Source organism: Oncorhynchus tshawytscha, linkage group LG18 (assembly GCF_018296145.1).
Source record: "Oncorhynchus tshawytscha isolate Ot180627B linkage group LG18, Otsh_v2.0, whole genome shotgun sequence".
NCBI lineage: Eukaryota > Metazoa > Chordata > Actinopteri > Salmoniformes > Salmonidae > Oncorhynchus > Oncorhynchus tshawytscha.
The window spans coordinates 15,919,622-15,943,793 of NC_056446.1; the positions used below are offsets into that span (position 1 = coordinate 15,919,622).

General features: G+C 42.9%; 1 protein-coding gene across 1 annotated transcript in view; it reads left to right on the top strand.

The window, feature by feature from the left end:
* Nucleotides 1–24,172, top strand: part of LOC112217585 (mannosyl-oligosaccharide 1,2-alpha-mannosidase IA) — a 157,899-nt gene that overhangs the window by 16,331 nt on the left and 117,396 nt on the right. Inside the window, exon 2 of the mRNA XM_024377994.2 lies at nt 23,581–23,677. Coding sequence (XP_024233762.2) covers nt 23,581–23,677 — 97 coding nt within the window. The remainder of the gene's footprint in view (nt 1–23,580; nt 23,678–24,172) is intronic.

The following is a 24,172-nucleotide window of genomic DNA, read 5'->3' on the forward strand; positions in this document are numbered from 1 at the left end:
ATGTTTAATGTATTATTTTTCTGTGATACTTCTGAAATGCAAGAGCTGCTGTAATTTGGTGTAAGAAAATCCAATACATTTGTTGGTCCTTTTACATAGATCCAGTTTTCTATCTCAGTGGGTGATGGCTCGATATCACAACACTGGAGACAATTGTTTTGGTGGAGTAAAAAGACCCAATATGTTTTGAGTGTTACAATTTGGGTTTAGACAGAAGCTTTATTACCACTGTTAAGTGCGTTATCAAATTGGTAATACAAGTATATTGATGATGGTGAGAGAACGGAGTGTAGTAGTGTCAGTGTGCAGATGGCCTCTGAGTAGGCGTGCTCCTGCGTAACTCAATCCCGCCGGTCCAGCACTTTGCCATGTGTAAAAGATGCCATCATCGACCACAGCCAAATCAGCCCGCTGGCCAGCCGCCACCTCTTTGCTTTCTTTTAGGGCGCAGGGCAAACATCTGTAACCCAACTCTGCCTCGCACTTTTCAGCTGTGTGCCCATGCCGTCCCAGGGGAGGCCACATTGGCTCCCCCACACAGTGTGTGTGCTGTTTGGCCATCTGTCACCCTTGTGCCAAAGACCCACTTCGTTGCCAGTGCCCAGTGTTCCACCCACACCGCCACCTCCCCCATCACTACACCCCCCCGAGCTGCACTTGTTAGCTAGACGTCATCCCCCCCAGGGAGGATTTCATTAATGCTTTTGTTTCACTATTGGATTTGTTGTCCTGTAATTTGCCAGTCCTCCCTGGGGACTTCAAGCACTACACACATGCCTCCAGTTGCAGATTACTCAATAGGACGCCTCCAGCAAACAGGGTCGTTAACTCCCAGATCTTTGCACAGCAGTCAATGATTTGCCATCATCTATATGCAGGAGGGAGGGGGGACTCATTGCTTGCCTCTCCAGTCTGCACGTTGGGTTAATGACAAGCTGCCGTAACAGTGGTGACCTCCATGGGGAATGCTGAAATGGATACAGTGGCTCATTGTGCTGTGTTGTCTGAGCACCAAGCGGCGGTCAACTTCACTGCCATTGATGTCAGCCATTGAGCAGATTCTATTCCACTTGAATCAATTGAAGGGCATTTCCATGTAAGAGGACCCATGAGCGCCAACATATGAAGTTCAGAAATTAAGGTGTGTATATACATTTTTCAAACATTTTCCCTCCTACAAATGTGGAGTAAGCCAAGGCTTTGATTTCTGGTCAACCGGATGGAAAGGGGGTCTTAGATAACATACCTTTTAGGACTTTTTCTGGTAGTATTAGAAGTACATCAAAACACAATGTTGACGTAAAGACCCTACCAACTAATATCAACACTTATATTTAGTTTTGGATACATTATTTGCCTTCTGTAAGGTTAAGAAACATTGCCTTGTGCCTTGTAGTTCTGTTACCAAAAACCCACATCTTTAAGACATTTTTCTACTTTCTCTCCCTCATGTAACAAGTAAAAGTAAACCCACCCATTTATTTTAACTGATAGGAATTACGAAGTGATTAAAACGTGCAATTCTGTTACTAAATCGGTAACGGAATTACTGCAATTGAATTGGCTACAATGGGAAATGATAGTAGTCACACCACAGTTGGGTCACCTGCTACTGTCCTCCCTTCCACTGGCATACTGTCATGTTCAGCTTTTAACTGTTTTTTTCCTCTTCTGTCATTTGGTGGTCAAAGCAAGACTTTGAAAACAATCTAGACAACCCCTCACTCTCTCTGCCACTGTCTCTTCTCTTGCTCTCTCTCCAGTTAAAGCCTCAATATAGGTTTTTGGGCGACCTGACCAAATTCATATAGAATTGTGAATGATAGATTCTCATTGAAAGCAAGTCTAAGAAGCGGTAGAGCTGTTCTATGTGCACTATTTCTATGCTTCCTGTTCTAATGTTTTGTTTTTGAGTCTTTTTCTTTCGTTTTGTACACCAGCTTCAAACAGTTGAAAATAAAATATTTTGGGTTACTGAAAACACAGAGTGTATAAAACATTAAGAACACCTTCCTAATATTGACTTTCGGTAATGGTATTTTATTAGGATCACCATTAGCTATTGCAAAAGCAGCAGCTACTCTTCCTAGGGTCCACACAAAACAAACTGTCATGACGTTGGCCTGTGGGTAAGGTTATGACCCCCCCCCCTCCATAAATACCTTTCTCCCTTCCCTCTCTTGACTCTACAGAGGGACTCTTGAATAGCCTTTGTTAAACAGAGATTCTGGGAACATCAGCCAGTGGGGGGAAATTAACCATATTTTGGTAATCCAACCAGTTGAACATATGCGTTGGTACTTAATGAATATGATGTCAGTTCGGTTGTCATCTGAGACATTCTCATCAATGATAGGATGACATAAACGGTACAGTGGAAAGTCTACACATTATAGTTATCAGATTCACATGGAATTGTTGTGCAATTTAAATGTTTGAATATGAAATTATTTGTGATGGGATGAAATGTGATTTTAGCTTTTAAAATGTGAGAATTGGGTTTTCATGAGTGAATTAGGCCCGACTCAGTGGCCCGCCCACGTGAAGAGACATTGGTTATAAACTATGAAACACACCCTCCTCTCCCTTCCTATAGAAAGCCTTGACAAAAATATAACGTTCTGTTCCGGGTACATCAGGATGATGATCCGATGTCAGAAGGGTTCAGATAATAACTACAGAACGAAGCCAACCTCGGCGTGCGCTTTGGTTGCGAATAGTATGAACTTTGAACTCTTATTCACTACAGAAGTGATACCTCCTAGCCGTTGAGTTGGCAACAGCAGCTGCAAACGTGGGCTAGGAAAGAACAGGCAGAGTATCCCTTCTACCACACAACGTTACTACAACGTATTCAATTTACCACCAGAGACATTCTTCAAAGGACTCTCTTGGGCAACACGGCCTTCCATCTACCACCAACCTACCGAGTAAATATTTATTGCATTTTCCTTTTCTAAATGGGTGGTAATTTAGAATGCATAAGATTCTGCATTCACGATTGAGTAGTTGCCTACAGCCCGATAGAGACATCGCTTCTCCCTTTGTTCTTCAGTCTTCCTGCTCTTTCACTCAAACCCAGCCCCCTTTCCTTTGTGTAACCAGCTGTCATATCTGTTCTGTCCACTAGGGACGTTTTCCTTCATGACGTAATTTGTAATCAAGGTATGATTCATTTTGTGTATATGTAATTCTATGTGATTTAGTTAGGTATTTAATGAATAAATAATTAAACCCAATTTTGTATTGCTCAACTTGTTAGCCAGGGTTTGTGAAGATAACCAAGAATTTACAACTTTCAGATGAGACTGAAATCAGGTGATGATTAATATTGACTGCTATTGATGTAAAATATTACTAGGTCTTTAAGAGTTTATTCGGAAGACAACTGCTCTAAATATTATTTCATGATGCCCCGACTTTCTAGTTAATTACATTTACATGATTAGCTCAATCAGGTAATATTAATTACTGAGAAAGGATTTTATTGAATAGCATGTCATCACTTAATCCGGCATAGTCAAAGACACGACAAACATAATACAGAACATCAATAGACAAGAACTGCTCAAGGACAGAACTACATTCATTTTTTTCTAAAGACACACGTAGCCTACATATCAATGCATACACACAAACTATCTAGGTCAAATAGAGAGGCGTTGTGCCGTGAGGTGTTGCTTTATCTGTTTTTTGAAACCAGGTCTGCTGTTTATTTGAGCAATATGAGATGGAAGGAAGTTCCATGCAATAAGGGCTCTATATTTTTCTGTACGCTTTCTTGAATTTGTTCTGGATTTGGGGACTGTGAAAAGACCCCTGGTGGTGTGTGTGTGTGTGTGTGTGTCAGAGCTGTTGCACCCCCCCCCCTCCCATTTTGCCCTCAGAACAGCCTCAATTTGTTGGGGGCATGGGATCTACAGGTGTCGAAAGTGTTCCGCAGGGATGCTGGCCCAGGCTGACTCCAATGCTTCCCATTCTTGATACACACAGGAAACTGTTGAGCATGAAAAACATGACACAAACCATTGTGCCTGGCACCTACTACCATACCCATTCAAATGCATTTCAATATTTTGCCATGCTCATTCACCCTCTGAATGGAACGCACACAATCCATGTTGTCTCGGGGATTAAAAAAACAGCTTTAACCCATCTCCTCCCCTTCATCTACACAATAAGGGATCATAGCTTTCAAACTTTACATTTGCACAGTTTTCTAGTAAATGTGTTTTTTTTTTTTTAATTGCCTGTGTAAAATGTTCAAAGTAGTTGTTGTGCATATAGTTTTATCGTTTGTTAAACTTTTGAAATCAATGGTTTTTGTTTGGCATACTTTTTAAAGAAAAATCTGGGTCAAAGTATAATTCCGTTTCCGTGGAATTGCCCTGAACCTGAAGGGAAACCCTTGCCAACTAGTTTTCAGCTTTGTGTACATGTCTACCTTCGATTATGGCAAAAAATAAACATGTCCAATTCATCCCGGACCTCTAACTAAAGTTCCACATATCTGATTACCGGAGTCTGGTTTCCCCATCTTCTTGTCAGTCAAAGGGAGAGGTAGCCAGTGCTGGGGATAATATAGGACAGGTATTTGATCAGTGCTGGGAGATAATGTCGGTTACTGCCCCCTTTTTGTTCTCATTATCCACATCGTTGCGATGGAACATTTTAAGGGCTTTTTAAAAAGGTAATAATCATCGTAGCCAATGAGATCATTCTCCCCCTGTCCTTGGGAATTGATTTCTGAAAGTGGGTTAGTTAGAGGGCTATTGCAATGACAATACTGTGCTTGCTGTGATGTCACACCCATTGTGAATGAGGAGGAAATCCAATAGGCCCTTATTGCACATATTGTGGTGATTTTCGGCCTAGTCTCAGTATTATGTATGAGACGCAGAGAAACACCTGCGTAGACAAAGAATGGTGCATTGCTTTGTGTAGTGTCTATAATGGGTGAACTAGCCTACATTCTTGTAAATACAGTGGGGGGAACAAGTATTTGATACACTGCCGATTTTGCAGGTTCTCCGACTTACAAAGCATGTAGAGGTCTGTAATTTTTATCATAGGTACACTTCAACTGTGAGAGACTGACTCTAAACAAAAATCCAGAAAATCACATGGTATGATTTTTAAGTAATTAATTTGCATTTTATTGCATGACATAAGTATTTGATCACCTACCAACCAGTAAGAATTCCGGCTCTCACAGACCTGTTAGTTTTTCTTTAAGAAGCCCTCCTGTTCTCCACTCATTACCTGTATTACCTGTATTACCTGCACCTGACTCCAACCTCTCCACAATGGCCAAGACCAGAGAGAGTGTAAGGACATCAGGGATAACATTTTAGACCTGCCCAAGGCTGGGATGGGCTACAGGACAATAGGCAAGCAGCTTGGTGAGAAGGCTACAACTTTTGAAGTTCAAGAAGTTCAAGATGACGGTCAATCACCCTCGGTCTGGGGCTCCATGCAAGATCTCACCTCGTGGGGCATCAATGATCATGAGGAAGGTGAGGGATCAGCCCAGAACTACACGGCAGGACCTGGTCAATGACCTGATGAGAGCTGGGACCACAGTCACAAAGAAAACCAATAGTAACACACTATGCCATCATGGATTAAAATCCTACAGCGCACGCAAGGTCCCCCTGCTCAAGCCAGCGCATGTCCAGGCCCGTCTGAAGTTTGCCAATGACCATCTGGATGATCCAGAAGAGGAATGGGAGAAGGTCATGTGGTCTGATGAGACAAAAATAAAGCTTTTTGGTCTAAACTCCACTCACTGTGTTTGGAGGAAGAAGAAGGATGAGTACAACCCCAAGAACACCATCCCAACTGTGAAGCATGGAGGTGGAAACATCATTCTTTGGGGATGCTTTTCTGCAAAGGGGACAGGACGACTGCACCGTATTGAAGGGAGGATGGATGGGGCCATGTATCGTGAGATCTTGGCCAACAACCTCCTTCCCTCAGTAAGAGCATTGAAGATGGGTCGTGGCTAGGTCTTCCAGCATGACAACGACCCGAAACACACAGCCAGGGCAACTAAGGAGTGCCTCCGTAAGAAACATCTCAAGGTCCTGGAGTGGCCTAGCCAGTCTCCAGACCTGAACCCAATAGAAAATCTTTGGAGGGAGCTGAAAGTCCATATTGCCCAGCGACAGCCCCGAAACCTGAAGGATCTGGAGAAGGTCTGTATGGAGAAGTGGGCCAAAATCCCTGCTGCAGTGTGTGCAAACCTGATCAAGAACTACAGGAAATGTATGATCTCTGTAATTGCAAACGCAGGTTTATGTACCAAATATTAAGTTCTGCTTTTCTGATGTATCAAATACCTATGTCATGCAATAAAATGCAAATTAATTACTTAATCATACAATGTGATTTTTTGGGGATTTTTGATTTTCTACATACTTTCTAAGTAGGAAAAACTGCAAAATCGGCATTGTAATCAAATACTTGTTCTCCCCACTGTATGTCTATGAAAAGCCTCTGATTTCTTCCTTTGAACAGAGCTGCATTCCTCTGCGTAGTTGGAGACTAGCAAGGTGTGTGTGCATGTTCGGTTTAGGCCGATTTACATGATGACATTGACAATATACAGTGCCAGTCAAAAGTTTGAACACACCTACTCATTCCAGGGTTTTTCTTTATTTTTACTATTTTCTACATTGTAGTTCTGTCCTTGAGCTGTTCTCATTTATTAATGTTCTGTATTATTTTATGTTTTGTGTGGACCCCAGGAAGAGTAGTTACTGCTTTAGCAACCACTAAAGGGGATCCAAATAAAATACAGAAATACCGAAATGATAACAAAAGCGCAGGAAATGCAGATTATGATGAAAATGCAATGTTTTTATTTTTAAATGTAAAAGTTGGATTGAACAGTATAAAACAGTCAATGTCAAAAGCCCCATTGAAATCACTTACCATATGTATTGCCACCGTAGGTTCATGAATTATAAAGCATGTTTGAAACGTTTTATTTCGAACATGATTATATCGGATATCGCGATATTTGGAGTGACGTCTTTTGAAGAGGTCTCCCCATTTCCCAACCCTAGATGGGGGTGGTGTGTGTGTGTGTGTGTGTGGGTGGGTGGAAGAACAGAACAGCACAGCCACAGAGGAAGGCTGAGAGGGAGATCTGCGGTAATTACATAGCCTCCTGCCTGCCAGTCCCTTTGGAAATCCCTCCTGTTTTCATTTGCGCAGAAAGAGAAGCTGATTTTAAAAAACAACAATGTTTGTTTAATTAGCTCTTGATCACTGTACAAACTTCTAATTTCATCCCACATCAAAAATAAAAGAAGAATGTGGGATGAAACAATATGGAGCGTTTTTGTCTCTTTGCGTTGGATGCTGAATTGTCCTGGTGGGCAGATGCCAGACTGAGTCATTGGTTGGGGTTTATTTAAAAAAAAATGCTAATCTGCTAGACGAATGGTAATCTGATTGACGGTAGAGAATAGATCAAAGAAAGGTAATTCCAGTGACTTCTGTTACCCTCGCATAACCTCTTCTAATTGATTTGCTTGATGGATATGTCTGCAGTCTTATGGACTAGCTGCATAGCCACAGCATATCAGTTGACCCCAGGCAGCACTTATCCTCACCTGTTTTAGTCAGTCTGTCTAGCCTACTGTAGCTTGTCTGCCATGTCAATGCAAATGCTTGGTTTTGCTGTGTCACTCAGCGACTACAGGGCACACTGACCGTAGATTTGGAGTCCGTTGAATTCATCTAATGTGCACTCATTTTAGATGCTTCGCTGCTAGCTTGATAAAAAAGAGCATCAATCAGTAAATTCATCCATCATAAATAGACGAGTAGGACATTATGCAAGGTAGGTTTAACCTCTCAGCAGGTCAGCACTGAATCTGATGCCTGTCTACAGATTTAGATTAGACCCACTCGAATGATGAGGGAGGCCTTTGTATTGGTCCTGTATGTTTACCTGTTCCTGCTCCTCTCCTGTGTTTAGGATAGCGTTCTCTCTGGGGAGAGTGTGATGGTCAGGGTCCACTGACCTGCCAAGGGAGAAGCCTCTTCCATATTAGCTGAGTGGGCTCTTCAGTATTGCTGATGCTTGAAATCGCAGTGAAAATTCCCCTAAGAGGAATGACGTTAGTAAATAATCGTATTATAGTGTGCACGACACAGACATGAATACTCAACGTTGAGCTGATGGACAGGTGGGCGAGGTGCGTTGTTTTTCTGCAGGTCAGGTGTATTGTTGTCCTAGCTCTGCCCGGCTTTGGTTAGTTAGTACATCCTTACATTAGAGTGGGCGTGTTGTCCTACACCTGTCTGGCGTTGTTTACTAGTACATCCTTACATTAGAGTGGGCGCTACTGTTAGTTGTAGTGGGCGGGTGTATAAAGAGCTTGCCCCTGTTTTCCTGTCTTTCATTGTTTCGATCTCCTCTGAACAAGTGCTTAAATGCACTGTAAACACAGCGACTCCTCTTTCAGCACGATGGATCTTCCTCTAGTTCTAGCTCACATCAAAAGCAGCAAGGCTCAATCTGTTTCATAAAACACCCTAATTACAATCCCTGTTATCATGTAGTCCAAAGAGGTTCCCTCCCTCCTCCTCGCCACCTCACAAATAATGATGCATTCTGATCAAGGAGCACCCCATGTACAACGCTACAAATGAGAGACTGGTAGTACACGATTCTGTATGAACACAAATTAGATTCCAAATCTGTATTCTTCATGTTAATGCTCCGGGTTCTTGTGCGTTATTAGAATTCAAAGAAGCTAAACTTTTGTCGTTGAAGTGGTGCTCCTTCTTCAACGGTCGTGTTTTTAAAGTCCCTTTTGTATTCCTGTGAGACCACTCCTTTCAGTTTGCTCATTCACACACGCTAAAAGGGAATTGATACCGGATACCGTTCTGTTGTTAGAGGGGTTTATTATCAACATTTTGTTTTCCTGCTATTTTGGACTCGTTTTGCAGTGCACTGTTAATGTAGCTAGGTAGGCTACAACTTGCATGTAAATGAACAGATATAGCCTGTATTAGGAATTTCCAGGAGAACAAAAGCGAAGTGCAGTCGCAGATAGTCAATCAAATATCGAATGGGTTTTATTACAAGTTGCAATAGGGAGACGCCTCCAGCACAGAAGAAGAGAACATGTCTAACTGGCTTTTTCTGAGAAGGCCCTTATTTTAATCAGTAGGCAACTGAACTCTGAACATCAACCCAATAGGCTTATAGGAAGTCAAAACATAAGGCAGTGACTGTCAGCTTCTATAGAAGTGCAGTGTTTCACAGAATACAGAATTTAATAGTCCGTGTTTACCAATCACTATCACCAGATATGAGGTCAATGTAGAGCTGGGCGATTTGAACAAAAATCCATATCGTGATAAATTGCCTGAATTGATGCGATAAATAACATTTTAATGTGCACCACTGTTTAAAAATAACTTATTTTTCTCCCCAATTTCATGGTATCCAATTGGTAGTTAGTCTTGTTCCATCGCTGCAACTCCCGTACGGATTTGGGAGAGGTGAATGTTGAGAGCCGTGCGTCCTCCGAAACACAACCCAACCATGCCGCACTGCTTCTTGACACAATGCCCGCTTAACCCGGAAGCCAGCCGCACCAATGTGTCGAAGGAAACACTGTTTCACCCGGTGACCGTGTCAGTGTGCGCTGCGCCCGGCCCACCACAGGAGTCACTAGTGCGCGATGGGACAAGGACGTCCCTGCTGGCCAAACCTTCCGCTAACCCGGACGATGCTGGGCCAAATGTGCGCCGCCCCAAGGGTCTCCCGGTTGCGGCCGGCTGCGACAGAGCCTGGACTCGAACCCAGAATCTCTAGTGGTACAGCTAGCACTGTGATGCAGTGTCTTAGACCACTGCGCCACTCGGGAGGCTGCGCCACTACTGTTACTTATTTTTTTGTTTGTTGTTGTATCCATCAATTGTCGCATTAACAATCACCCATCCTAACAAACCTTGTTATTTCACATTTCTCCATAGGCTACTTATTGTAATGAACGATATATGCAAAATGCCTGTGATCACTCTAAACTGTATATGAACTTTATTCATCTTAAATGTCCCATAGGGCTACATTGCCTAATTCTAATAATGATTTGCTTACGATGTAGTCAAATGTGACTGACCACCTTGATTCGGTCTTATGTAGCAAAATTAATTTTTTATTTATTTTTTACATTGGATAAAAGCAGAGACACAGAGCTACAAACGGGTATATCATACACATCAAGTAATTCTGCTTTGATAGTTGATAAACTTGTAACCCTACTTTTGAGAAAATGGCCCTGGAATATTTTTGGTACACCCACTGGAGATCTCTCCTTTTGGTCTACATCCATTCAGCATTGTTCACACCCTCTGAAGCCTTAGCCCCACCCATCCCTTTAAAGATTCACATGTGAGGTCATGTGCTAAACAGTGAGTAGTGTAGTAAAGATTAAGACTAAAAGTAGTAGCCTACAATAAGGAAAAATTCCAGGTAAATTTAAAAAATAAATATTAGATGCCGCTTACCAGACACTTGTCTAAATTGATGGGTCATGTGAAAGAAATGCTATAACCACCAGCCACATATTGCTAAGTGGATGGGTCTCTGCAGAAGGTGTAAACGGTACAGCCAAATGGTTACTTGCATAGTAGCAATATCAAAAAGTGTCAATGCCAGTAGAGAAAGAACAAAATAATACACAGTATGTTCAAGAACAATATCAATAACAATATCAGTCATAGATGAGGAAGTTGTATGCATACAATCAGGGGTAAAGTATCTGAGCAGCAGGATACAAAACAAAAAAAGTAGCAGCAATGTATGGCGTGTGTTAGGAGAGAGTCATGTGACTAGAGGCACTGCAGATAGTGCTGATGACTGGGAACTCTCCCCCAGTGATAAACTGGTCCATTCCGGGGGGGACTTGGTGTGGCCTGTGATCAGGAAGTGAAGGTCCAGATTGTGGTGGAGCTTGTGCATGGTTAGCTAGCTAACATTAGGCTATAACAATGCAAATGGCTTTCTGAGGGAATATTACTACACGTAATGTTAACTAGCGAGCCAGCCACCTAACATCAGCTAACTAGCTAACAGTAAGCTTTAACTTGCAATGAAAACAAGTTTCTGACAAAATTAGAAACGTATAATATCTGAAACTGTAGCTAGACTCTTACCCGTATACATGGATGAACGATTCACAGCAGACTACAACCCCTTTCATTAACTTCTTATGGGCAGGTGGGGCGGAAGAGGGCGCGTCCCACCTTGCCAACATCTGGTGAAATTGCAGGGCGCAAAATTCAAACTACAGAATTATAAATATTTAACTTTCATAAAATCACAAATGTAATACACCAAAATAAAGCTTAACTTCTTGTTAATCCAGCCGCTGTGTCAGATTTCAAAAAGGCTTTACGGCGAAAGCACACCATGCAATTATCTGAGGACAGCGTCCCGCATACAAAAGCATGAAAAACATATTTCAACCAGGCAGGTGCGCCACAAAAATCAGAAATAGCGATATAATAAATGCCTTACCTTTGATCTTCTTCTGTTGGCACTCCAAAAGGTCCCAGATACATCACAAATGGTCCTTTTGGTCAGTAATGTCATTCTTTATATCCATAAACTCAATTTAGCTGGCGCGTATCAGTCAATAATCCACCCAATTTCCCTCCATCAAAATGCATACAAAATGAATCCCAAACTTTACTAATAAACTTTTCCAAACAAAGTTTATTAGTAACGTTGTCAAACAATGTTTATAATCAAACGTTAGGTACCCTAATACGTAAATAAACAATAAAATTTAAGACTGAGAATCGTTATTGTCTTTACCGGAGAAAAATACCAAAGAACGCGCTCTCTTCCACACGCTTCGAAACACTACAGCCAAAATGGGAGCCACTTATTAAAAACGACCATTTCTGGCTCATTTTTCCAAAAACCAGCATGAAACTTTGTAAAGACTGTTGACATCTAGTGGAAGCCCTAGGAACTGCAATCTGGGAGGGTTTTGCCTTATAATAAAAGTTACTGCCATTGAAAACAGTGGTAGGCTGCAAATGTTTTTTTGGGGGATGGTTTGTCCTCAGGGTTTTGCCTGCCATATCAGTTCTGTTATACTCACAGACATAATTTTAACAGTTTTAGAAACTTTAGAGTTTTCTATCCAAATCTACCTAGCTTCTGGACCTGAGTAACAGGCAGTTTACTTTGGGCACACTTTTCATCCGGACGTGAAAATGCTGCCCCCCCTACCCAAGAGAGGTTAAATAAGACGTCCTGTGTTTCCATTTTGCTTGTACAGCTTGCTTGGCCCGTTGTGTCAAGTCACTTTGGTTGAGAACAGTAGTAACACATTTGCAGTTCTCCATGGCTAACGTTATATATTTTGAAAACTCCAGTAGAAAGGATTATCTACACATAATGAGCAGCTCATTTTATAAACAGAAGATGCTACACGGCAGACCAATCCGAAACTCATCTCTTGGCATGTCCAGGCCGTTCATTATCTCAGCGAATCATGGCTAGCGGGAAGGTTCGTGTCTTCTTCTGTGGCTAAACCAACTAGGCTTGTAATTTAAAAACTTTATTCATATTTACATTTGGCATACAAGTTTGTTATTGTTCAAATGTCTCTTCTATGAAGTCGTGACTTGCGACATACGCCTAGTTTCCTGAAACGAGTCACAGATGATGATTATCTAGTCAAATCTAGTTTACATGTAAGTCAACAGTCTGGCACACAATTTTCAGGCAATAGTCCCACAAATTTCTGTTGGGCTAAAACTTGAGCGAGTTTGGGTACCTATTAGGAGTGCTTTGTTGTCAGCACATCCTATAGTATAACTTCATCACTGCAGGGCTGAGTCGTCTGTAGCGCATGATGGATGGTATGGACGGTACCGTATGTCTTCCGAGCTGTGCTTTGCTTTCCCACCAACACTAGGCCTCTGTCTTATTTGCATGTAGATGCAGGTGCATAAGGGAGTCGCTGCCCATACCAGTGTGACAGGCGCTGCATGAAGGATCACTGTAATATGTTGTGTACACTCCCTCCGCCTCTCTCGTTCGTTCGTCTCCAGTGGCCAGTGGGGAGAGTTTATGCTACTCTGCAGGGCAATAAGCGGGTGTGGGGCATATTTATGTGATGTGTATTTCTTGTTTCTAGTGTTCTACAATGGGTGTTGTTATTTGACCTGCTTATTCCTTCAGAGCGGGCTGCTGTCTTGCTGTGGGTCAGTAGTGTTTGGCGGGGCTTTAAAGAGGTGGCAGAGAGATAATGGATGTAGAACAAATAGGGAACAGACACAGCCTGAAACAGGAATGCAATAAAGGGGAATAGCAGGTATAATTACATCATAAGAATACCTGGACCGTTCTGGCCCTCCACTTTGGTGTGAATCCATCTCCATTGAGACACCATGCTTCATCTAAGAGGCTCTCTGAGGCTCTCCTGCAGTACCTACTGGTCTCTCCTGGGAGTCTCAGACATTGCACACGGACACGCGCTTTCTGTTCTGTTCTGTGTTTCATTCATTCTTCCACAATTACATTGTCCCCTTCAATTATTTTGCATCTGTTGTTCCTAAACAGCCTTGAATCAGTGTGTGCTTGAATGTGTGTCATGGTGGAAGAATAGGGATAAACATGTTTGTGCAGGGGATAAATGTAGCACACACACAAACTAGTGAATGCCCCTACTCTAAATAAGGTAAACCAATCAAGTGGCTGGTCTCTGTGTGTGTGGAGCCAGGAGGGAAGCAGCAGAAGTAGTGCTGTGCTGGGAACAGCTTGGGCATGTTGAAGAATGCCATGAAGAGCTTACTGCCTTCCAGTCTGGTGAAGACTCTCTAGAAGGCTGTATACATGATAATCCTGACAAGAGGCTGCAGCCCAGTTTACTAGACCCCAGAGTGAAACAATGACACAGATGTTGTTTGTTGCTGAAGACTTGCGCTCCTTCGGACTGGCTTTAACTGCAGTGAAGAGTATAGCTGACGATGAGACCGTGTTGCTTCTTGTACTCATTCAGCTGCACAATGTTGCGGCCAAGATATCTGTCTTTGTGACTGCTATTCGCTCACTTAGTACTATTACGGATGATAAGGGCATTGTTGGAAATGTGTCATTTTAATTTTAAAGGTGTTTATCTACCTGTGCAAGGTGTACAGATGAATGGATTTAATCAGGAGTAGGTTATGATGTTCTCTGATGACACAATGCCCAGTAGCTTTGAACATAATAAACTCTGCAGTTGTGGGCCAGATACAGCATGACTCCTTGTGAAGTTGTCAGGTGATGGTGGGAATATTATGAATTAGTGATGCTGGGTGTACTACCTCGTATGAGGCTCCTTGTGGGAACTGGCAAACCGTGTCGGGCAGAGGCACTGAATGTGCATGAGACGCTAGAGAAGAGATTGTAGGGTAAGCTCCAGATTTGCAGGTCCGTCATGAAACCATGGCGAGACTTTCCTCGCTTTAAAAGTGTCACTAACCTGATCGTTCAGAGAAAATAGCCAGGCACATTGAGTGCCGATGATTGATTTGATTAGATTTCTATGCTTGGCTGCATTTGCATAATGAATGGTGGTGATTTCATCAAATGCACTTATGATGAAAGGATACACGTCCAGTGCTCTAAAGCAAGTGTGCGGTTCATTGTGCCGTGCTCCCATTAACTATACCGGAGGTCACCAGCACTCTCTGGAATATTGTATTCAAGTAGTCAAAGAAAGAAAGATCTGTATTTTGACATTCAGAAGAAAGTATGGCTCTTGGTGTCAGTTTTCTCTGGCAATTTCTTCCCGTCCAAGGAGACAAAAGTCTGGAAGAAATAATTTGCTGCCAGATTTGGGGATATGAGTGTCTTCAGCTCACCTGATTTTCATGAATGTTAACAAGGCCCTTAACTCCCTATTGATTTGACTGGATGGGCCCACACATACACACCAAGACGTTCTGTACAACAGCTGACTTTATATGAGAGTGTTAGCTCAATCAAAAAGACAGTGCAAGTGATTGCTTAGGCCTAATCCTTTGCCAGAGCGTAAATGTGTCCCGACACTGTCACGTCCAATAGCCGGGCGTTCAGATAAGCCTCAGCCAGCTAAGAGGATCTTCTCCAACTCCTCTCCTCCTGGGTTAAGGATGGGTATGTTTAGGTCTGTTGCAAGAAAGAGATCGGAGGACGGCGTGGGAGAGAGAGCGAAAGAGAAGAGAACCGCAATAGTCGAGCGATGAAGGACAGAGAGGGAGAGCAGATAAGAGGAAAGACACTAAAGTGAGTGTAAAAAAACGGAGGCAGTTTGGTTGACAGTAAACGGGAGTTGGCATGGACGTGGTGTCTGTTGACATTTCCTGTAGTTGGGCTCTCTGTCCTGGACAGCTGCTTGTCCTGAGCCCTGGGTTCTGTGCCTGCTGCCGGCACTGTCTGTCTCCGTCTCCCAGTCTGGCTCTCCTCTCCTTCAGAAACCTCCATGGCACAGAGCTCCTCCAAATCCTAGTTCTGCCCTCCTTCACACACAGCTCAGTCATCAATGTGAGATGAGGGGGGAGGATGGACTGACAGCAGGGGATAAGGGAAATGGAAATTTGGCAAACAGATGATTTGTTCCCAGGTCCCCAAACTAGCTGAATTTCCTGGGCTGCTCAGCAAAGAGAAAAGAGGGAAAGATGAGCACAACATGGAGGACAGGTTAGCAGGGGATGGAAACTGACATGGGGAGGGGAGGGAATATTTTTTAATGATTAGGCCTTTTTATTCCTTTGCCGTTTTGAATAGTCACTTATGACTCGTGATTCACTGACTTTGGTTTTACTCTTCCCCCAAACCCTGTTTTGTCCTCACATGACTCTCCAACCAACCCACATACTGTAGGCCTATAGAAAATAAATCACTCCCTTGGGGCTGGTTTATGAATTAATAGACATCTGTTCCTGATCTGCTCTGCCCCCGCCCTAACCTTTTTTAAAGGCTTGCACGCGTCACACTGAATGGGAATCTAGCGGTTGTCTGCCGATTAGTTCAGTGTTTTAGGGGCCTCCCCGCTGTGGACGTCTGATTCTTTTTTTTCACGCGATTCTACATGTAAAATCAGTGTGCACTCGGTTCACAAATGACTTTCAGCGGTACTGTCGGGCCAACAAATGCTATTGGCGTGTCTGAGCCCTTAGAAGAACAACGCACTGAGGGAGGTTAATCCTCTTAACAGACAGCAGAGCCCACTATGGCCTGCTCCACCTTTAGGTCCCCTCTGACGGACTCTCCTGCCGAGGCCTAGCCCGGCTCAGCAGGTCGAAGAGTGTCTCTGCTCTGTCAGACCAAACACAGCCATCCAAGAGCCCTGTCTTTTGAGCATAGGTGTGTGTTACCGGACAACAATGGTACACCGCTCTGCATCCCAGGGCACCACATAAATGCCACATAGGAGAGCCTTGGTGATATCCCAGCATGCTCTACTGCACTGAGAACTCAGTCTTGTTTGTTTCTCATGGCAGAAAGTAACATGCCCCCCCCCCGAGCACCCGCTGTCAACTCATTCCACTGTTGCTGTGACGTCTTTGGACTACACAATGCCGTCGATTAAACAATGGGAGAGCTCCTGCTGCTGATCCTCCCGCCGACAGACCGCATGCAGAGAGTGAGAGAGCCACGAATGACGAGATTACATTTTTGACTCAAATGCTCACATTAAACCCTGACTGGAAAAGCAATTACTGCCTTGTAAATCAGGGAGGCTGGCGCTCCATCTAAGCAGGAGCAGGACTCGCTCTTGGCTCTGCCGGTCCTTGTGCCTCCGTTAGGACCACACTGTGGGAAGACCAGGCTTTGTACCGAGGTGCAGAGGACTGAATATTGAGCCGTCTGGATGGAGACCGGTAACCTACATTGAACAAAAGCAATTCCCATCTGGGAATAGTCCGCCAGAACAGCCTGCTGTTTTAATTTTTTTATTGCAAACAAAATGTAGCACTACTGAATGAGTATCAATATGGCCCGTGTTCAATGCCTCCCATCTCCCCACAACTTCTAATTCAGTTCTGGCAAATGGTTCTGGTTCCAAGTCGCCTAGTTACTAGCTAAGCCAACCAACAGAACCACTGGCTTGTATTTGGCACCCTCTCAGCAGGACCAGAGTAAGGTGTGAGCGCTGGGAGGTTGAGAGAGGGTGGGGCCCAGGGTTTTGGGGTAAATAACATAGACTCGTTAAACCGAGATCTGTCTGTCTGTCTCCCTCCCGCTCTCTGTGTGGGAGTCGATAAACTCATCTAATTTCTGGAGGAGAATGCTGGCTGGTATGGGGAGTCCACGCTGTGTTGCAAATGACTTCCCACCAGCATTCTCTACAGGGGGGCCCTCAGACAGAGAGACGAGAAGGGACTGTTTGTTTAGGCCTGGGACTGAGTGGAGCTGTTTTCATTTCATTATCAGAGAAATCAGAGTGAGAGGTGCCTTTCATTAACACCATTAGGAGCCTCTCTGGAAGTTTCTCCCACAATGTTAAAGGGGAATTTCACCCTGGGGGAATCTGGGCTTGTTTTCATCATGTCATTGCTAGGACAGTGAGATATGTTTCACACATAATTGCCCAGGAGGAAGGTAGGTCAGGGCTTTGCGCGCTGAATGATACACCCAACGACGGCTTCTGGTGTATTGATTGGGGTGGCAAGATGTAAAAAATACATGTAGGACTGCTTTGTGACATTTTGCAAAGGCTCTGTTATAGTGATCGCACTATATGTTTTTTTTGTGGGTGTAGATATGGATGTTCTTGTTCGATAGAGCTGTTGGACATCTTTCAGCGATGTTCCTTTCGGCAGATTCATTAGTAAATATACAAGCAGACACATTTTTTCCAGTCTCTGAAATACTACAACTTGTGTTGGGGCAGTGCTTTGTGCTCTGGCCCCGCTCCCTCTCCTAAGGCTGGTTTTTAATTTGAAAGGAGGCGGACACTTAGAATAATCATTTGGGTAAAACTGAAAGAACTGACCAGACGCAATGTCTTCAAGTGATTCCTCTCATCAACATGAATTCGACGATGGAGCATCTATTAGCTACATGGTGAGATTCAACCATACATATTTCAACCGGAATATAGCAAAAAGGATTTGAAACAGAGTTGGATTTAGCTAACGTTAAAAGCTCCACTACAGCCGAAGCCAGCACCAAGAGGGCAGGTGACAAATACGGTGCCTAGCTAAGTAAGTTATTTGTCCTGCAAACCACTTAGCTAGCGAACTTTTGTGTATTTGCTGGCTAACATACAGTAGCAGAACTGTATCCTGTGAACTGTATCCCTCTTGAGGGATAAGATTTTATGCTGGATTTCAAGCAGATGATTTATGAGGAGCTGAATAGCAGTTTGATCATGACAACACTCCTCCCACAGCTTTACAATTATTTACTGACCCTGTACGGTACGTTTCTTTGTAATTTCATCTTGACCACCTCTCCTATCATCTGCTGATCACCAGCTCTCTAAACTATGGATTGTTTCACCAGATAATGTGATTTAACCAAACATTTCTGGTATCCTTTGCTAGGAGTTATAGGATAGACCTGTACTGTTTGGTGTAGCACAGAGACCAACTTTAGCGACGCTGTCTTCGTCCTCGATTGGGGATAAACAGGACTCTAATTCCATGTCCAGTTGCAGGGGGTTTGAATTTAGAAAATAAATACTTTTTTTGGCTTCATAAAGTAATCCAACAATATGTGCACAGCCAATCGTGTTTATTTCAAGTCTTCTCACTCATTGATCGAGACAGGTCTCTGTCATCATGACATGCTGCAATTTGGGGTGGGACACCCACCGGGCAGTAATGAACATTATCTGATGTAAGAATCTGTAACTACAATTCTCTGCACTTGTGTGTCTCTACACCTAAGAAACACTTGGACACGCTGAACTGTAATACACAGTTCATACAAAACAAAATGACATGTTGCTTTTACCATAAAACATTGTTTTTGAATACACAGTTCTCTTTTGTTAGCATTAAATAGTGTACACTCGCCTGTATTTTAGATTCTGAAACATTTTGATAAAATTAACATTCTTCGTATATCTGAATGTCTAGCATCTGTTTGATGATAAAAAGCCCTGTACAGCTTATATAAATATATTCTGTGAATCCATAAGGGCAGACAAATTTAGAAGATTGATAGAATATCCATATTTATTTTAAGCCCTACATCAGGGCTTTCCAACCATGTTCCTGGAGAGCTACCATCCTGTAGGTTTTCATTCCGACCATAATATAGCACACCTGATTTCTAATTATTAGCTGTGTTTACACAGGCAGGCCAATTTTTTTTCCCCCCTCCACTAATTAGTCTTAATCAGATATTTTTCAGAACTGATCTTTGATCTTTGTCAAAAGACCAACTAGGTGGCTACAGAAGGTGTGAAAAGTCTTAGGAATGCAGTTCTTACACAGTATGAATTGTTGTGTATGGGAGATTGAGGGGAATTGGCACATCAATCGCTCTCATACAATACATTTACTGTCAAAGCACAACCCTGCACAACAAAAAACCCCTTCCTCATCTCAAAGTACTGTCTGTAAACCTCCCCCAGCTCATTGACTTTGACAGATTATTCTTGTCAATAGTAGCCTTTTGCAGGGGAATTTTGTATTGTGTTTTGAGAATCTGCAGGGAGAATAATGAGGTGCTTGTGTCATGAATGTCTTTGTGTCATTACTGTTGTAGTCTTGCTTTATACCTTTTCAGTGTCCCTTGTTGTTCTCCATAACCGCAAGGTGTGTCCGCTCCCTCATGCTTGTGTATTCAAAATGCCCCCGCTTTGGGGTATTTTTCAGCAGGACACTGGAATGACTCCAGATAACCGGAGTTTTGCTAAAAGAGAAAGGGGTAGACTAAATTGATTACATGGTCTGGAAGGTACTCTGTGGTCATCAAGCTACCTCTAATGACCTGTAACCAGATAAGTCAAACACTGCCCAATTCATACAAATTGAGCTATCTTTGCTGTCAGCTTGTAAATATTTTGGCCAATTTATCTTCACTAGCTAGGTATTGGAAGTGCATGTTGGTGGAATCAGATTGTATACCACCTACAACAAAATACACAATTTAACCACTAATTGTATTGATCTCTATTAGACTGGCTAGCTAAGCATACCTAACATGGACATTTAAATATTGTCAGTTTGCTGTTGGTTAACTAGCATCACTAAATTGGCAGTAAGATTGCTAGCCAGCTGAGACTGGCTGAAAACCAACTAAACAACCATAGACTATGTATACTCATTCATCATGGCTACCAACACACAGAGTAAGTTATCTATATCGACAATTCTATTTTTAACGAGTGTTTTCCAGACAAGGGTGAAATAGAGGGCTACCAAATTGAGACGCTTTTTATTTGGTACCATTAGCTAACTTAAGTTAGCTAAGGTCGGTCAAAGAGAACGAATCTCTGGTAGCTAGAATGGTGAAAGATGACACATTTTCACACTTGTTTGTAATTCGCACAGCCATGATGGGCATGATGACAAACGGTGAGATTACTGTGTTGGCTGTTAAAAAGCCATTATTCATGTTTGTGGGAACTCCCCCTCTACCTAGCGGGCGGTATCAGCATTCGCTATGAATGTCGGACTTTGTGGTTCACCATGAGCAGACCAATACACAGTGAGTCGAAACTTCCCGACTCTACCAAATTAAAATGTGCTAGTTCTAGCTTGTGGTTTGGATAATTGTGATGCTGATGATAAAAACGTAATGTTGTTAATATAGTAATGACTATCTGCCGTGACAGAGCCGGGGTGAAATTCCCTTTTAAGCCTTCGTAGTGGGCTTTCCATGATGGACTGATCAAAACACCCTCTCTCACTTAGGCTAAACAATTGTGACTGTGAAGGGCAGGCCCGGTCCTGGCTGTTCTGCTGCCCTAGACAAGACAAAAAACAATTGCCACCCTCTTATACCCCCGTGAAACTAGAATATTCCCAGTAAGCAAAATGACATTGAAAAGATGTCTAAAATATGTATTTTTCCAGAAGTTTAAGTTGGGTTCATTTTAGGTTCTGAATGAAAGATAAAATATGTATTTTCCGGACATTTAAAATACTTATTTTCCGGATGTTGAAATCTGGTTTATTTTCGGTTCTGAATGAAAGTTGAAAAGACGTATTGAATAGATTACATTAGAGTTAAGTAGGGTACATTACATTGTATTGCACTATACTCTACTGTGCTATACTGGTGTACTGAACTATACTTTGCTGTACTGTGCTGTCCAAACATTTGAAACTGATGTCTATGATTGGTTAAGATTTGGTCCGGACAAATGTTTGGGCCACGTCAAGGCCGGTCCGATCCAAATCTGAACCAAATATAGACGCCTATGTTTGGGCCAAATATAGGCCGGTCCGAACCGAATGTCTGTGGACGTTGAAATCGGGACCGGACCAGACCAAATCTGAACTAAACATAGACGTCCAGTCTGTGGACGTTGAAATCGGGACCGGACCAGACCAAATCTGAACTAAACATAGACGTCCAGTCGGTGGATGTTGAAATCGAGGCTGGTCCGTACCGGCCAAAAGAATGTTGTTGTTCTGTGCTTACTGGGGTGTAGCCTAGAGTGTCGGCCCGCAATGACATTTTCTGAATGCACATCCATGAGGTAAGCCTACCGTTTGTAAAACAGGCAGTTGCATTGGCTTTATTAGGCCCCATTCCTGTGACTAATCATTTTGTCTATTTCAACTCTGAATATCAGCTACCTAACTGTATCAGGAGTTATCACGAGCCTACCACAGCGGTGCGTCTCTCCAACAGCACCGTGGCGAGGGGCACTCGGCATGCATAAGCAAAATATTTTGCGCCCCTGCTTTTGAAAAAGTGGGCACTGCTTATCAAGGGGCGGCATCAGCTCTCACCAACAGATCTTATATTCCACTGGGTGAGAGAAATTGTCATTCTTTTTGGGCAGAATGTTGTGAAGATTTATATGTTGGGGGTGTGTCTAGGTCAGTTTAGCTCGGTTAGAATGCCACCCCCCCATTCTGTCGCTGTAGGCGGGCCGCCTAATCCTTCTAATCCATCTCTGCTCTCTGTCACAGGCAGCAGACTTTTTAACACTCAATTTAATTCCAATCTTTCCACATTTGTGCTCCAATCATTTGTGCATTAGCAACATCATCTCATCATTTGAAATGGTGGTAACCAAGAGAGAACACAGCGGTTGCTCTGGTTTTCACATTGCAGGAAGGGCACACATCATTAATAAACACCTTGCCATTGTGTTTTTCTCCGCTTAAGTATCAGAGAAAGATGTGTCGATCTCAGAAAACGCTCCAGAAAATACTGATCTGTAAACAAAGGAGTAGGCCTAATCTCTCTGCTTAAGAGGGACCGTTATTGTTTCTGTCCATTGACTACCCTCATCCACTTAGATTGTTTTGCTAGTGATCTTCAATAGCCAGCATTGAATTGTGGACCATATTTCCCTATGTGGATCTGACAAGCTGAGAGTCTTGAGGAAAACATAATTTTAATCTCTGTCTGGTCTTATCTTTTGCTCGAGGGGGATTTCAGCTTCAATCTGCCTCTGTATCAACTTTAGAGAATGGCAGCATATTTCTCTCTCTTCTCCTTTACAGCCTAATCCTCCCAACAACAAACACTGGAGGACACACTGGGAGTCACTGCCCTGCAGAAGAGAACTGAGATGTGACAGTGCAGAGAGCGATTTCGACACTAGCACTGTGTTGGGGTGCATTGTTGGTGCAACCAGACAACCCATTACCTTCCAATTTGATCATTTATGGCCTGTTATTTTCCCATATGCAAACTTAGTTGGACTGTATTATGACCGAAAGCAGTGGTGTTGCAATATTAAATGGGTAACATAATCTCACTGGCACTCAACAAATTAAACTTTATAGATTGCAGTTTTAAGTGAGTAATATACCTTTTCATTGAAAAGCTGTCCTCGTTTTGAACAGTTTTTATCTGCCACCATCTGGATCGCTTCACCAGGGAGAGGGAGCAAACGGCTTTATGCTGTAATCGCCATGTAGGGTTTTTTTTATAGCTATGATTCCATTGATTTTTAAGGAGGATTAGGTGTAAATTATAGTCTTTGGGACCAAAAATAGATACGGTCAGAAGACACTGATTGAAGAACAACCTTGTGACGCATGTAGCTTAGAAATTCAGCATGTAATGTAGAGTATAGATGTCTCTCAGTGGTTAAGTATCACAAATCAGGGTCACTGAATACGTCAAACTGAGACTTTTTCTTGTGTAATGTCAAGGTCTATTAAATGATTGACAGACTTCCCTGCACAGTTAATATCTGAGGTGACAACAGGATGTTGTCCAACATAAAATAGCCTGAAGTCTGCTCCATGTCACAAATACACCCTTATTTAACAAAACAAATACTTAACTGGAAACCTGCCCATAATGACCAAAACATCCAAAGGAAGTGAATCACCCTTCCACCCTTCATAGATCTGCTAAGACTAAACCAAATTTCCCCCCTGTCCCCCCTTCCCTTCCTCTCTCTTTGCCCACAGATGATGAAGTTTGCCTGGGACAGTTACAAGCGATACGCCTGGGGATCCAATGAGCTGAGGCCTGTCTCCATGCAAGGCCACTCCAGCAATCTGTTTGGTGAGTATCTGTCCCCATTCCCGTTCAGTCCCGCAGATAGCTGATTCATTCCCGCCCCCTGCTGCCATCAGGCTTGCCCCACAGATTAGGACCAAATTGGCAATCAGTCAAAGCTATATTGACCAAAAATATAAACGCAACATGCAACAATTTCAAAGATTTTACTGAATTACAGGTCATATAAGGAAATCAGTCAATTTAAGTAAATAAATTAGGCCCTAATCTATGGATTTCACATGACTGGGAGTACAGATATGCATCTGTTGGTCACCAATTTAAAAAAAATAAAGTAGGGCCGTGAATCAGAAAACCAGTCAGTATCTGGTTTGACCACCATTTGCCTCATGTTGCGTGACACACATAGTTGATCAGGCTGTTGATTGTAGCTTGTGGAATGTTGTCCCACACCTCTTCAATGGCTGTGATGTTGCTGGACATGGGCAGGAACTGGAACACACTGTCATACATGTCGATCCAGAGCATCCCAAATGTGCT